The sequence below is a fragment of the Panthera onca genome, chromosome B1 (genome assembly GCF_046562875.1).
Source record: "Panthera onca isolate mPanOnc1 chromosome B1, mPanOnc1 haplotype 2, whole genome shotgun sequence".
Taxonomy (NCBI): domain Eukaryota; kingdom Metazoa; phylum Chordata; class Mammalia; order Carnivora; family Felidae; genus Panthera; species Panthera onca.
This window is the reverse complement of record NC_138342.1, coordinates 55,269,135-55,283,195: the sequence shown is the minus strand read 5'-3', so window position 1 is coordinate 55,283,195 and position 14,061 is coordinate 55,269,135. Positions and strand designations below refer to the sequence as shown.

At 35.7% G+C, this 14,061-nt stretch overlaps 1 protein-coding gene and 1 long non-coding RNA gene across 2 annotated transcripts in view; one reads left to right on the top strand and one right to left on the bottom strand.

Annotated features, from left to right (window-relative positions):
- The window catches only part of LOC144616046 (uncharacterized), a 218,160-nt gene extending 217,666 nt beyond the window's left edge, over nt 1–494 (bottom strand). The window contains exon 1 of the long non-coding RNA XR_013554915.2: nt 334–494. This is a non-coding gene — a long non-coding RNA (uncharacterized LOC144616046). The remainder of the gene's footprint in view (nt 1–333) is intronic.
- A 2,872-nt stretch (nt 495–3,366) lies between these two features.
- The window catches only part of LOC132693091 (transmembrane protease serine 11C-like), a 51,923-nt gene continuing 41,228 nt past the window's right edge, over nt 3,367–14,061 (top strand). The window contains exons 1-2 of the mRNA XM_060655871.3: nt 3,367–3,422; nt 12,118–12,236. Coding sequence (XP_060511854.1) covers nt 3,367–3,422; nt 12,118–12,236 — 175 coding nt within the window. The remainder of the gene's footprint in view (nt 3,423–12,117; nt 12,237–14,061) is intronic.

Here is a 14,061-nt window from a genome sequence, read left to right as displayed (position 1 = left end):
TTCACCTGAAATGTTAAAAGTGGCTATAAATGAATAGGGCCAAAAAATGTTTTAAACATTCCTTCATCTTCAAAGAAGATTACCATGTAAGCAATGATACATTAATGGGAAGGAATTAAAAGCTTAAAAAAAGGTGACACTGCCAACAATATCAATTTTCACTTTCACATCGTCTAGTTTTCTTCTAAACATATATATAATTTTACTTGGTTTGTAATCATGATTGTTGATTTGCAAACTGGCCCCTATACACAGAGGACACGGAAAGATGGAAGAGGCAGACCGCTCCAGACTGACTGGTGGACGGCACTTTTAAGAAGCAAGGGAACTTACATACAAGGCTTGTCTAAAACGCCAGGTCCGTGAACAGATATGCACGTCACCCGCAATCGTAACAGTTTACCCGGGGGAATTAGCCTGCTTCCGCCACATATTCTCTCCAGAAATTCTCAACACATTATTCTCTCAAGGCTACAGCGTCAAAAATGGCTCCCACTGTGGGAACGGTGGACAGGAGTTACATTCCAAGGATGGGGGAGGGGTGAGGAGCCCCCAATTGGTCGTTCTCTTCCCAGGTCAACTGGCAGTCATGTCCTTTCCATGACCTCCTCTAACAATAATATCAAACTACTTTGCATCCTGCCTTATTCACTTACACTTTACCTTTAACATCACTTTAAACTTCTAACCTTATCAAAAGATTTTAAATTTTCATTTAGTTTACACATCAATGTATCAGTTAATACTCATTTTAAAATTAGCTTTTAGGGGCGCCTGGGTGGCTCAGTCAGTTAAGCCTGTGACTCTTGATTTCAGCTCAAGTCATGATCTCGAGGTTCCTGGAATGGAACCACCCCCCAACCTGGCTCTGCACTGGGCATGGAACCTGCTTAAGATTCTCTCTCTCCTGCCTCTGCCCCTCCCCACAAGTGTTGTCTCTCAAAAAGAAAAAAAAGAAAAAAAATTCATTTTTAAACCTTTCCCATTTCAATTCTATAGTTGGTAAATTTTTAACGATAGCTTTTAAAGTGGACACAGCCCAGGTGGCCAGTTACATGCCTGGCTCTCGATTTTAGCTCCAGTCATGATCTCAAGGTTTGTGTTATGGAATGTTGGGCTCTGTGCTGACAGTGCGGAGCCTGCTTGGGATTTTCTCTCTCTCTTGCTCTCTGCCCCTCATCCTCTCACTTTCCCTCTCCTTCTCAAAATAAATTAAAAAAAAAAAAAAATTAAAAAAAAAAGATTTAAAGTGGACACAGAGTTGTAACAAAAAAATACTTTTAGTTTTTTTAAGTGTTCTAGTATACATGATCACAAGTGTTAGATATATAGAGAAGACACAAACACATAAAATTATGGAATGTAAAGGGAAACTTAGAGCTGTAACTTCATTATAACCTCTTTCTATGGGTCTTTGTTCTATATAATTTTTTAAAGCTATCCCCTATCTCTCCTTTATACTTCTAAACATCCCATTGCTTAAAAACTGAAACTTTTCTTAAAACTTCTTTTCTGTATAACTTAAAATGTCCCCAACTTTAAAGCTCACACAAATTTGCTATTCCAGCCAATACATTTTCATGCAATAAACTGAAGTATGCCTCCCACCAAAAGTAAATTTCTTTATCACGTCTCTCTTTCAAGCCCCCGTTCTGCCTAATGGTGGTAACTGTACACTCTATTCTTATTAGATTTCATCAATCCATGGTTTTCCTAGATAGTTTGGGGTTTTCTCAAGCAAGTTACCATATTCTTTCTCTTTATCTAAGTTTTAGGTATCCCAGCTTACATAGGGTCAAAGAATGGGGGCTGAGGAGCTGATCTACAGTTATTGTCTAGACTGTCCTTTCCAGACAGACACATTGGCCCATTTGGTTCGCAGGCATTATCAACCCTCCACACCTGTCCTCTCAGAGGTCTGGGGTCCCATTTTGTCTCTGATTCAGCCTCAACAAATCATGCTACTAACTGCTGGCACAGTTTTCCAACAGGTCAACCAGCTTTCTCACACATTTTCTGCACACTTCTTAGAAGCACAGAATAAATGGACTGCTGTCTGCCACCACTCTCAGTCAGCACCAAACTCAGCAAAACTACTTTAGGGTCTCTCAGCCTCAGTACACTGTGAAATCTCTCACTTAAGTGCTTAACCATCATGATAACTCTGCAATGTGTGAGATCCCAGGAGATTATGAGCTTCAGGTGATAGAGCAGTATATTTTGAGAAGTCCACATGGAAAAAGTAAGGATTGAGCTAACCTTAAAGAATGAGTAGGATTTACAAAGACAAATGCGAGAAGAACATACCGGAAATTTTGAGGACATAGGCAAAGGCATAGAGTCTGGAACACTCAAATACAATTAAAATGGAAAATTTTAAAGTAAATATATCTGATCAAAGTCCTATTAATAACTGATACAAGAACTGTCATTATTGTTCATTTTCATTCTAATGCAAATATGACTTCTCCGATTATCTTTCCCTTTACATGTTTGGGAAGAAAGGAGATAGTACAGGTAGAACAATGATTCTGCTTTATCATATAATAAGGTTGAGTCTCTTTAACAAAAACCTGTTACCCAAGGAAGACTTTTTTCCAGAATAACTAGTTTCTCCCTTACACCTGGTCCCTGGCCTCTGGCAAATTTTCTCTATCGGGTGGTTAAACATTAGGATCTGTCCTATCTAGTCTCCACACCAAGATATAAATTGGCTGCTAAGAACCAGAATGCTATCCAAAACTTGGAAGATTACTGGTTAAATCCATATCTATTTTTAATAAAAATAAAATCAGCACCCTTTGGATTTTCAGGGAATGAAAGTGTTTTAATGTGTGCTATATTAGAATAGCAGTAAAAATTTCATGGAGGAATTCATGAAAGGATGATAATGGGTTGACGGAGGCAAGACAATTATAAACTGGAGAGCATTCAGATCCTAATGGAGGGTTAGAAGTTGGAGAGCTATTAGCCTTCTGCCAAAAAGCAATAAAGAAATCCCCACATCTTTGGAAGTGAATTTTAGTGAGAAGAAGCAGCCACTCGTCTCCAAATTCACAAAATGCAACAGTGAGTAAAGACTCACTGTCCTTCTCAGAGCAGGTGACCCTATTGTTCCTCAGTCACAACAAAAGAGAGTTTTAAATTTCGCCTTCACTTGGGTCATAGGATTATTTATGGAGCAGCATATACAGAGCTCATGTTTTACTAATATAAAATTAATTAGTAAATGTTCAGAAAGCGCTTTGAAGATGAGGCGTTTGTAGGAGTGCTAAGTATGATCATTATCATAAAACATAAAAGTTACAGGATTTCGTAAGCTAAATAGGTAGAGAATGACTGCCCCACACAGCACTGGAAGACAAGATGGCGCAGAGACAGGATCCTCGGAGACAGCACGTATGGACACCGCTGCAGCACAGGTAGGCTGAAGGCAGATGGGAGGCAAGAGGGTTTGCCATTGCTCCTCAGGGAAATTCTCTGAAGGGACCAAATTAGTTAAAGTAATTTCATGTGTATCCTAAAATTGTTTTTAAAAATAACCTTTTTATAAAAATAGGAGCAATATATATCCCAAATGAAAGAAAAACAAGGATGATTAAGATCGACAAATCAGGAGACTATAGATGCTGGAGAGGATGTGGAGAAATGGGAACCCTCTTGCACTGTTGGTGGGAATGCAAACTGGTGCAGCCGCTCTGGAAAACAGTGAGGAGGTTCCTCAAAAAATTAAAAATAGATCTACCCTATGACCCAGCAATAACACTGCTAGGAATTTACCCAAGGGATACAGGAGTGCTGATGCATAGGGGCACTTGTATCCCAATATTTATAGCAGCACTTTCAACAATAGCCAAATTATGGAAAGAGCCTAAATGTCCATCAACTGACGAATGGATAAAGAAGATATGGTTTATACATACAATGGAATACTACTTGGCAGTGAGAAAGAATGAAATCTGGCCATTTGTAGTAACGTGGATGGAACCGGAGAGTGTTATGCTAAGTGAAATAAGTCAGGCAGAGAAAGACAGATACCATGTGTTTTCATTCATATGTGGATCCTGAGAAACTCAACAGAAGACCAGGGGAGAGGGGAAGGGGGAGAAAAAAGTTACAGAGAGGGAAGGAGGCAAACCATAAGAGACTCTTAAATACTGAGAACAAATGAGGGTTGATGGGGAGTGGGGGGGGGAGGGGAAAGTGGATGATGGGCATTGAGGAGGGCACCTGTTGGGATGAGCACTGGGTGTTGTATGAAAACCAATTTGACAATAAATTTCATATAAAAAATAAAAAAGTGATAAATTTTAATCATTAGAATCCATTGATCTTGCTAATTTTTGTGAGACATCATTCCAGCAAAACTAAAGCATTCATGAAAAGTATGCTGAAACTGTTGAAGTAAAACTGGGGCATTTTACTTTTAGAAAGAATTTCATTTTGAAAATTGAAAGAATACAAGATAGTTATACGTATCTATTTCTAATGATGTATGTCGATAATAGAGACATTAATACTTATGTTCACAATAGGCTATTTTACCTTCAGGATGTGGCAGACAAACGTTTTAAGTATTAATTTTTAATTATTGAAACATCACAATGCTTCACTGCTAGACATTTTTGCTGGTGTGATTTAAAATTTTAGCGGGAAACAAGAACAGGGGATTTAACTTTTTCCCATTAGCTATGCCATATGCTCAGATAGCAGTTGGCCTGAAAAATCAAACAAATGGCCTGACTGGTTCCATGGTACACACAGATGAACAAATAATTTTTGTGTTTTGATTCTTAAGCTAATCAGATTAACACAAAGATAAATGTTCACATACGCATTGGTCTATACTCTAACAAGGGGCTTTGATAAACCCCTTGAGCCTGGCTCATATTTTTGATAAAATCTTTGGACAACTTTTCTGGTTGCACTATCTTGCCAACATCTAGATTCTAGGTGAACAGCTTAAGATTGTGCAGGATGTAACTTCACAATAAACAGCTTTAAGAAACAGTCATACATATTCACATTCATATTTAGCTTAATTAGCTATAAGGGAATCCCTGAAACGATTTCCAAATTGTTGCTGTTCATCTTCATGAGTTAACAAAAAGTCTAGTAAAAATGTTTAATCTTGGTTCTAATGTGTTTTATGCCCACGTTAACTCACCATAACAGTATGTGAGAACTGCTCCATAAACAGTATGTGGGAAATAATGTGTAGACATACTCTGGTTTCAGCCATTCAAAGAATTAATAATTTTTAGAGTACAACTCACCAGAAAGCCACTTTTTCTGAAATCGCTAAATAATCCTCAATATCATTACCATTTTGTTGTTATACCTGAATAGCTTCAGGACACACTTAGTGAATAAATAAAACACTTTTAAAAAATTAAGGCATGCTGCTGAAATCAAAACAAGTATTCTATTGCTCATGGTAACTACACCCAAGACCTGATTTCTGTCAAATAGGTAGTCTATTTTCAACCAACATTCCAAATAATAATAACACTTAGAAAAAATGGAATTTATATATCTGGCATTGTTTTTTAGAGGAATACTTAAACGAACTGGATATTGACAAAGTTTAATTTTCCTTTTGAATTCAGGAATACATACACATGCACAGGGGAAACTTCTCCTTCTAGAGATCAGAAAAGAACCCTCATCTTAACTCTAACCCTAAATATGCTGATAATCAAAGGACAAATATCTACCTGGAATGCTTATCTTCCCTAGGTTTGAAGGGTCCTGAAGAGAAAATACTGTCTTACATGCCCTCTTTAAAATTAGAAAACAAGTGTGGGTATTTGTAAAGTCCCTTCCAGTTCTAAAAGACTACATGTCTCTCATTTTAGGAACTTTACACTGAGAGGAGTTTCAAGTCAATCTCCCTAGTAAACAAATTCTTGTTTACAAGAATCACTTTTTATATCAGCTTATAGACTAACAAGAGGAAACAACAAATAAAGCATATCTGTGTATCTATAGCTTCAATTATTATACAATTGCCAATATCCATTTTTTTAACCTACAAAAGCAGCAGTTTTTAGATAGTTCAATCTATTAGAAGGGCACAGTGGGATGAATAGAAAATATACTCCAACTTTTTGCGACCAATTTCATACTACAATTAACACATTTTCATTGAGGTTTATTCCATGGCAAGCTGTGTTGAGTAAAATATACAGATATATATGCAGGTATGAAGGAAGATGCTTTAGGATAACATACTCATCTATGGAAATTAAGCTACCAGGTTTTACCACATAATTTAGTCATTTATCTTTTCCCCCAAATTTTAAGCACTATTCTAGACTCAGTCAGTTGGTCAGATTGTAGATACTTAGAGGGATACATTTTCCATGGTGTAGTGTCTTTTAGGGATTTTTATTTTATTTTATTATGAACCAAAACTGCTCATAAGCATCATACTTTCATAGAAATATTAAGATATAGATTTTTATGTGCAAGGTGAAAACCTAACTTAGAATATATTTAAATGGTCAAAGTGGTTTTTAAGTAAAATGAAACTTCTAAAAACATGAGACTTGGAAACTTCACCTTCATTGGCTATCTAGTTAATATTATCTCTTTAGGAAGTATCACCTATTCAGGGAATGACATTAACTAACTAAAAAAATAAATTTTTGATAGGTATTTGATTCTGTTTTCCAGCAAAAATAAAATCAATGTGGGTATTTCAAACTAATCAGGATTTAGTATGGTCATTTCAATGCATATTGATATAAATATATGAAACACACATACACACAAACATAAGCATACATAGAATATTATACACAAGGGTAAAAACAAAAAGTATATAAAATACTAAATATATAATATCAATTACATAATATAATCCAAAACATTATTGACTGAATTGTGTCCCTTCAAAATCATACGTCAAAATCTTAACCCCTAGTACCTCAGAATCTGACTGTATTTGGAGATAGGGTCTCTGGAGTGGTAATTAAGTTGTAAGGAAGTCATTAAGATGGGCCTCAATCCAATGTGACTGGTATCCTTATAAGAAAAGGAAATTTGGACACAGACATACACACAGATGAAAGACCATGTGAATGTGAAAACCATGGCCATCTACCATCCAAGGTGGGAAACCTCAGGAGAAACCAATTCTGCCAACACTTTGATCTCAGCCTTCTGGCATCTAAAACTGTGAGGAAATAAATTTTTCTGTTTAAGCCAGAAAAAAAAAAAATTAGGACACACATATATACAGAGGGAAGACCATATGAAGACACAAGAGAAAACCAGTCATCTATAAGCCAAGGAGAGAGGCCTCAGAATCTGCCAACAAATTTATCTCAGACTTCCATTCTCCAGAACTGTGAGAAAATAAATTTCTGTTGTTGAAGCCACCCAGTCTGTGGTCCTTTGTTAACCGGCCCTTGCAAACTAGTACTACCAGTATATTGCAAACAAGCATATAGCATAAAGTACATAAAACAAAACTAATATTTTACAGTTCCTGCAGTTCACATTTATTAGTGATTTTGTTCATCACTGTATATCCCTTGCCTCGCACAATGTTTGGCACATAGAAAATACTTAATAAACATGAGTACAATAAACTACTTAATTTCTAAAAAGGCATTTCCTCCACACACATTCTGTGTGTGCCAAAGAAAAACATTTAACAATATTGAAACGTGGATGCATTAGAATAAAGTTGCCTCCCAATTCATAAATACTTTGATAGCTTATTTTAAAAGCTTTTATTACTGTTATTCTCTTACTCAGTCTAACTATTGTTTCCAAATTGTGTATGTCATCTCATGCCTCTAACATTCATGAGTCTATGAATAATGATGAATAATCTCCTAGAGCTTTTTAAAACTGTTTGGATTAAAAAGGTATTAAAAGGCAGGTATTAAACATATTAAAAAGGCAGGTATTAAAAGGCATTAAAAGGTATTAATGTATTAAAAAGGCAGACTTTAACCCTAAAATACTCATAGTTACCCTAAATGTAAATTATCTAAATATACCAGTAAAAAGACAGATATTAACAAAATAGATTAAAAAACATAACCCAATCATATGTTGTCTGCAAGAAACTCACTTCAAAATAACAATAAAGGCAGGGGCACCTGGATGGTTCAGTCAGTTAAGCGTCTGATTTCAGCTTAGATCAGGATCTCACAGTTTATGAGTTTGAGCCATGCATCAGGCTCTGTGCTGACAGCTCAGAGCCTGGAGTCTGCTTCAAATTCTGTTTCTCCATTTCTCTCTGCCCCCCACCCCCACTCAAGCTCTGTCTCTCTCTCAAAAATAAACATTAAATAAATAATAACAATATAGGCCACTTAAAATTGCACCAAAAATAATACCTAGAAACAAACTTAACCAAAGAGGTAAAAGACCTGTAATTCTGAAAGCTATAAAACATTGATGAAAGAAACTGAAGATGACACAAATGGAAAGATATTAAATGCTCATGGATTTGGAGAATAAATATGGTTAAAATGTCCATAGTACCCAAAGGAAACTACAGATTTAATACAATCCCTTTCAAAATACCAACAACATTTTCACAAAACTAGGACAAAGAGTCCTAAAATTTGGACTAAAATATGGAACCACAAAAGACCCTGAATAGCCAAAGCAACCTTGAGAAAAAAAAACAAAGCAGGAGGTATCATAATCCCACATTTCAAATGTTTTACAAAGCTGGCTGAATGAAACATGGTACTGGCACAAAAATAAACAAGTAGATCAATGGAACAGAATAGAGGGCCCAGAAATAAACCCATAATTATATGGTCAATTAATCTTTAACAAAGGAGACAAGAATATGTGATGGGAAAAAGACAGTCTCTTCAACAAATGGTGTTGGGAAAAATGGCAGCTACATCCAAAAGAATGAACGTGGACCACTTTCTTACACCATACACAAAAATAAACTCAAGATGGATTAAGGATCTAAATGTGAGACCTGAAACCATAAAAATCCTAGAAGAGAGCACAAGCAGGAATGTCTCTGACACTGGACATAGCAACATCTTTCTAGATAGGTCTCCTAAGTCAAGGGAAACAAAAGCAAAAAGAAACTACTGGCACTATATCAAAACAAAAACTTCTGTACAGTGAAGGAATCAATAAAACTAAAAGGCAACCTGTGGAATGAGAGAAGATATTTGCAATGACATATCCAATAGTGTTAGTATACATCTCAGCAATTAAAAACATTGTTTTAAAGTACTATTGATATATGCCACAACCCGAATGAATTGTCAGAGCATTTTGCTGAGTGAAAAAAAGCAAAAGCCAAAAAGTTGCATATTGTAGGACTCCAATTATATAACATTCTTGACATGACAAAATTATAGAAAAGGAGAAGAGACTAGTGGTCGCCAAGGGTTAAGGAAGGTAAGGGGACCTAAGGCAAGTGGGTGTGGCTATAAAAAGGCAACACGAGGGACCCTTGTGATGGAAATGTTAGGTATCTTGACTATATGAGTCTAAATACCCCAATTGTGATACTGTACTATAGTTTTGCAACTTGTTACCATTGAGGAAAACTCGTAAAATGTACAAGAGATCCCTTTGTATTTCTTACAACATATGAGTCTAATTGTCACAAAATAAAATGTTTAATTAAAAACTTTTAAAACACAAATACGCAAACTTCTCTTCTTCTGAGGTATTCTATAAGACAACTGACCCAGTGCCTTCGGTAAATCAATGTCATGAAAAATTTTTAAATGAGGGCAGAGTATGGAAGATGTTTTAGATTTTAAAAGATAAGAAGTATAATAACCAAATGCAATGTGAAGATTTTGATTTGATTTTTGTTCAACAACAACAACAAAAAATTGTAGAAGACATTTTGAGGACAACTTAGAGGTATTTGAATATAAACTTGGTATTAGAGCCTGAGGAATTATTGGTAATTTCATTAGGTATTACAATGGTCATGTTTTTTAATACCTTTATTTTTTTATAAAGAAAATAAAGTATTTAGGGATGAATCTCATGATGTAATAACTTTTCTATAACCACTTTAAAATGTTTCAAAAACAAATGAAATATTGTAAAATGTTCACAGTTCTTAAATCTATGAGATGGATATATGGAGGTTTATTAAACTGTTCTGTTTTTAGGCATATTCAAAGTTTTCCATGATAAAATACAAATTCTCTTGATCCCATTTCCTTCACTGTGTATAGTCCCATTTCTTTATCACCTTTTTCAGCAAAATCTTTTATAGAATGGTCAGTGGTCATTGTCTCTAGTCACTTTACTTCCATTCTCTTTTGAAACCACCTCTAACCATTCTCTTCCCCTTCCACTCCTAAAACTTCATGCATCAAGGTCATCAATTACCTCTATAATGCTAATCCAATGGTCCATTTTCAGTGATCATTTCCTCATCCTGAGCTATCAGGAACATTTGACACAGTTAACCTCCTTCCTTATGCCTGATACACTTCTTTTGGCTCCCAGGACACCACTTTCAGTTGCTTTTCCTCCTACCCTTGTTAATTGCCCCTCTCAGTCTCCTTTGCTTGGTCTTCCTCTTCTCCCTAATTTCTTAATATGAGAGTGCTCTAGTGACCATGTCCTGGTTTTCTCTATCTATACTTACTCCCTTGGTAATCCCTTCTAGTCTCAGATACTAACCCATATGTTGAAGAATCCTAAATTTATATTACTAGCCCAAGCCTCTATCTCAAACTCCAGACTTGGATATCCAACCTACATCTCCATTTGGTTGACTAGGGGACATCTAAAACACAAAATGAACAAAAGTGAACTCATAGTCTAACCCTAACCCTCAAAACTTGATAGATCAGCAGACTTCCCACTTTAGTTGAGGATAACTCCCTCATCAAGCTAAAGAACTGAAAACCATCTCTGACATCTCTTTTCTACTCATATTCCACACCAATGCATCCATAACTCCTACCAACTCTATACTCAAAACATATCCAAATTCAACCCCTTTTCATTTCTTCCACCTCTACCACTCTGGTCCAAACCAACATCAAATTGTGCTTCAATTATTATAATCATTTCCTATCTTATCATTCTGCTTTCATCCTTGCCCTTTATAATTTACTTTCCACAAAGCAGTCAGAGGGATCCCATTAAGAAATTAAATCATATTGGGGCACCTGGGTTGCTCAGTCAGTTAAGTGTCCAACTTCGGCTCAGGTCATGATCACAAGATTCATGGGTTCGAGCCCTGCATCAGGCTCTGAGTTGACATTTCAGAGCCTGGAGTCTGCCTCAGTTTCTGTGTCTCCCTCTCTCTCTGTCCCTCCCCTGCTTGTGTGCTCTCTCTTTCTCTCAAAAGTAAATAAACATTTTTAAAGGAAATTAAATCAGATCATATTGTTCTGCCCAAAGCTCACATTTCACTCAGTTAAAAGGCCAAAATTATTTCAATGACGCACAGTCCTATATGATGGGGGCCTTGGAACTTTTCAGAATTACTGTCTTACTACTATTATCCTCATTTGCTGAGTCAGTCACAGTGCCCTCCTAACATGCCCTTCCAGGAATATCCTACTCTCATAGCCTTTGCAAAGTTGTTCCATCTGCCTGGGACACTCCAGAAACCTGTATCACCAACAACATCATCTGTTCAAGTCTACTCGGACTTTACCTTCTCAGTAGACCTAACCTGACCACTCTAATACCACATCCTGCCACTACCATCTCACATACCCTCCCACATTTCTGATCTTTAACTAGCTCTACTTTTCCTATAGCACTTAAGATCTTTCTAGCAGTTATATATCTTATTTATTAATCATACGCTACGTTGGTTATCTCTCCTCAGTAAAATGTAATCTCCGTAAGGAAAGAGATCTTTGTTCCCGTTACTATGCCTAGTCCATAGAACATCTATAAATATTTGCTAAATGAATATTTTAGGATTACCATTATTATTCGTATGTGCTAAAAAATAAGCAGGCCAAATATTATATCTACTAGTTCTACATGTTATTTTTCAAGTTCAGCAGTCCATTGAATCCATAAAATAATCCATTTTTATACTTAACGTCAAGTCCATAATATTTCTTAGAGTGTCCCATATCTTGCTCATATTAACACTTGCTTTTCCTGTACCTTTCTATTCAGAGGAACAGAGCCAAACACAAAAATGAAACTCACAACATGTGGAAAGATTACCCTGGGTATCTTAATGCTGATTATTGCTGCAGTAATCATCGGACTCATTGTTTACTTTGCCACTTGTGGTAAGTAGTCACTGTGTCTGACTTACTAATCACACAGAATTATTGATTCCATTATTGGGAAAATTATGAATTTTGAGAATGGAGGAAGGAAAGAAGTCAGACAAAGTTATGTAGCAGAGAGAATTTCTTAAGTTTAACAGCATTTACTAAAAACTGTTCTTTAGTGACTTTTGGCTCAGGATATTCTAAATGCAGAGATTTGGTGTATTCTTTTTTTAATTCCAGCTAAACTTTGGGTTCTGGGAATATGTTGATGAATAAGCCACAGTTCCTCCCTCTGTTGAACTTATAACTTTCTGAAGAGATAATTGATGAGTTAACAAACATAAAAACCCCTACCTACACTGTGGGATTCTAAGCTATTTTGTTTCAAAGCTTATAATATTTCCCTCATGGAATATTTTCTTCTCATAAAATTCTTCCTAAAAAAGTATAATATTCCCTACTATTGAGGAATGTAACTTAAAAAGTTAATACAAATACAAATTTTTATTAACTTTGCATAAAATAGGAAAAAAATATGGGATCCTCAAGATCAATCTTTCTTAAATACAGAACTTTATACCAAATTTGCCATGTGCTGTTCTTGTCACTTTCTTTAACTATTTCCTAACCTCTTCAAGAATGAGGACTTTTTTATAGAAAAATATTTTTTTTACATTCGCACAAGAGAATACTTTGTTGACATAATAAAGACAACTATAAATTTAGCAATTCTTTTAAAATTAACTTGTATTTAATTAACTACATCTACCTATGTCTGAAAATCAGTAATATGTACAAGAAGCATTTTTTAAGTCTAGAACAATGGCTGGTGTATACATAAATATTTTTCCCTAGAACCATCTTCTGTTATCACCATGCTGCTATCCTATGTAATTCATGGCTCATAAATTGGGTACCACTGCTTTAGAACAGAATAGTATTTTCTGAAAAAACACACTTAGGAAAAAAACTGTCTAGCTAAGTAAACAACCATTTCAGTTTATAAGGTGAAAAGAATTTCCATAGAGAAAATAGAGTTGTACACAGTGGAGTAAAGAGGCCCTCTCCCCAGAAATTGTTTATACTGCTATACTTCATCTTCCATACACACCCTTCCTAGACACAGACTGTGTGAACATGATCCTTGGTAGATTGCAATGCCAGCTGCTACCAAAGCCAGGCCAAGAGTCAGAGTCATGGCATATGCTCATAAATCCTTGAATAAGATTTGCTCACTCAAGACATAGACACAGAACCTGCTGCCTTTCATCAAAAGTACGAAAGTGCCAGAAACTAGAGAGAAGAAAAGATATTTAAAGAGGTTATCTTTGGAGATAGGTATGCTGTAAAGTTTTCATACTATGAAGACCTCCCCAATATATGAATAATAGATGTTTTCCCTCTCATGTCAAGCTAAGAAATGAGCTTTGAAAGAGAAACCAATTTCAGAAAAACCTAGAAGGAAACTCGTTTTAAATATGTACTAAGTTCTTAGAGCACTAAAGTAGATGACAAATTCTTAACCATTCAAGTAAGGACCTAGAGAGGTCCACATCCAGTTAATGAAGTGGGAAAGGAAGAATAACAGAACTGGGTGAGTAAAGAGCTTGGTAAGAGGGGAAAAAAAACTTTACATCAAGTTCAAACTGTGATTTCAAAGCAGACCTGGGCATTTTAATTTCTGAATTGAGACTATGTTTTGTGGTTTATGGTGACCATAATACTATTTGTTACTAAAGAATTTAAAAACAAAATTGTTTTTATGGTTACTAAATTATACTTGTTTGTAATGCCAGTATATATACTTGTGTGTGTGTGTGTGTGTGTGTGTGTGTGTGTG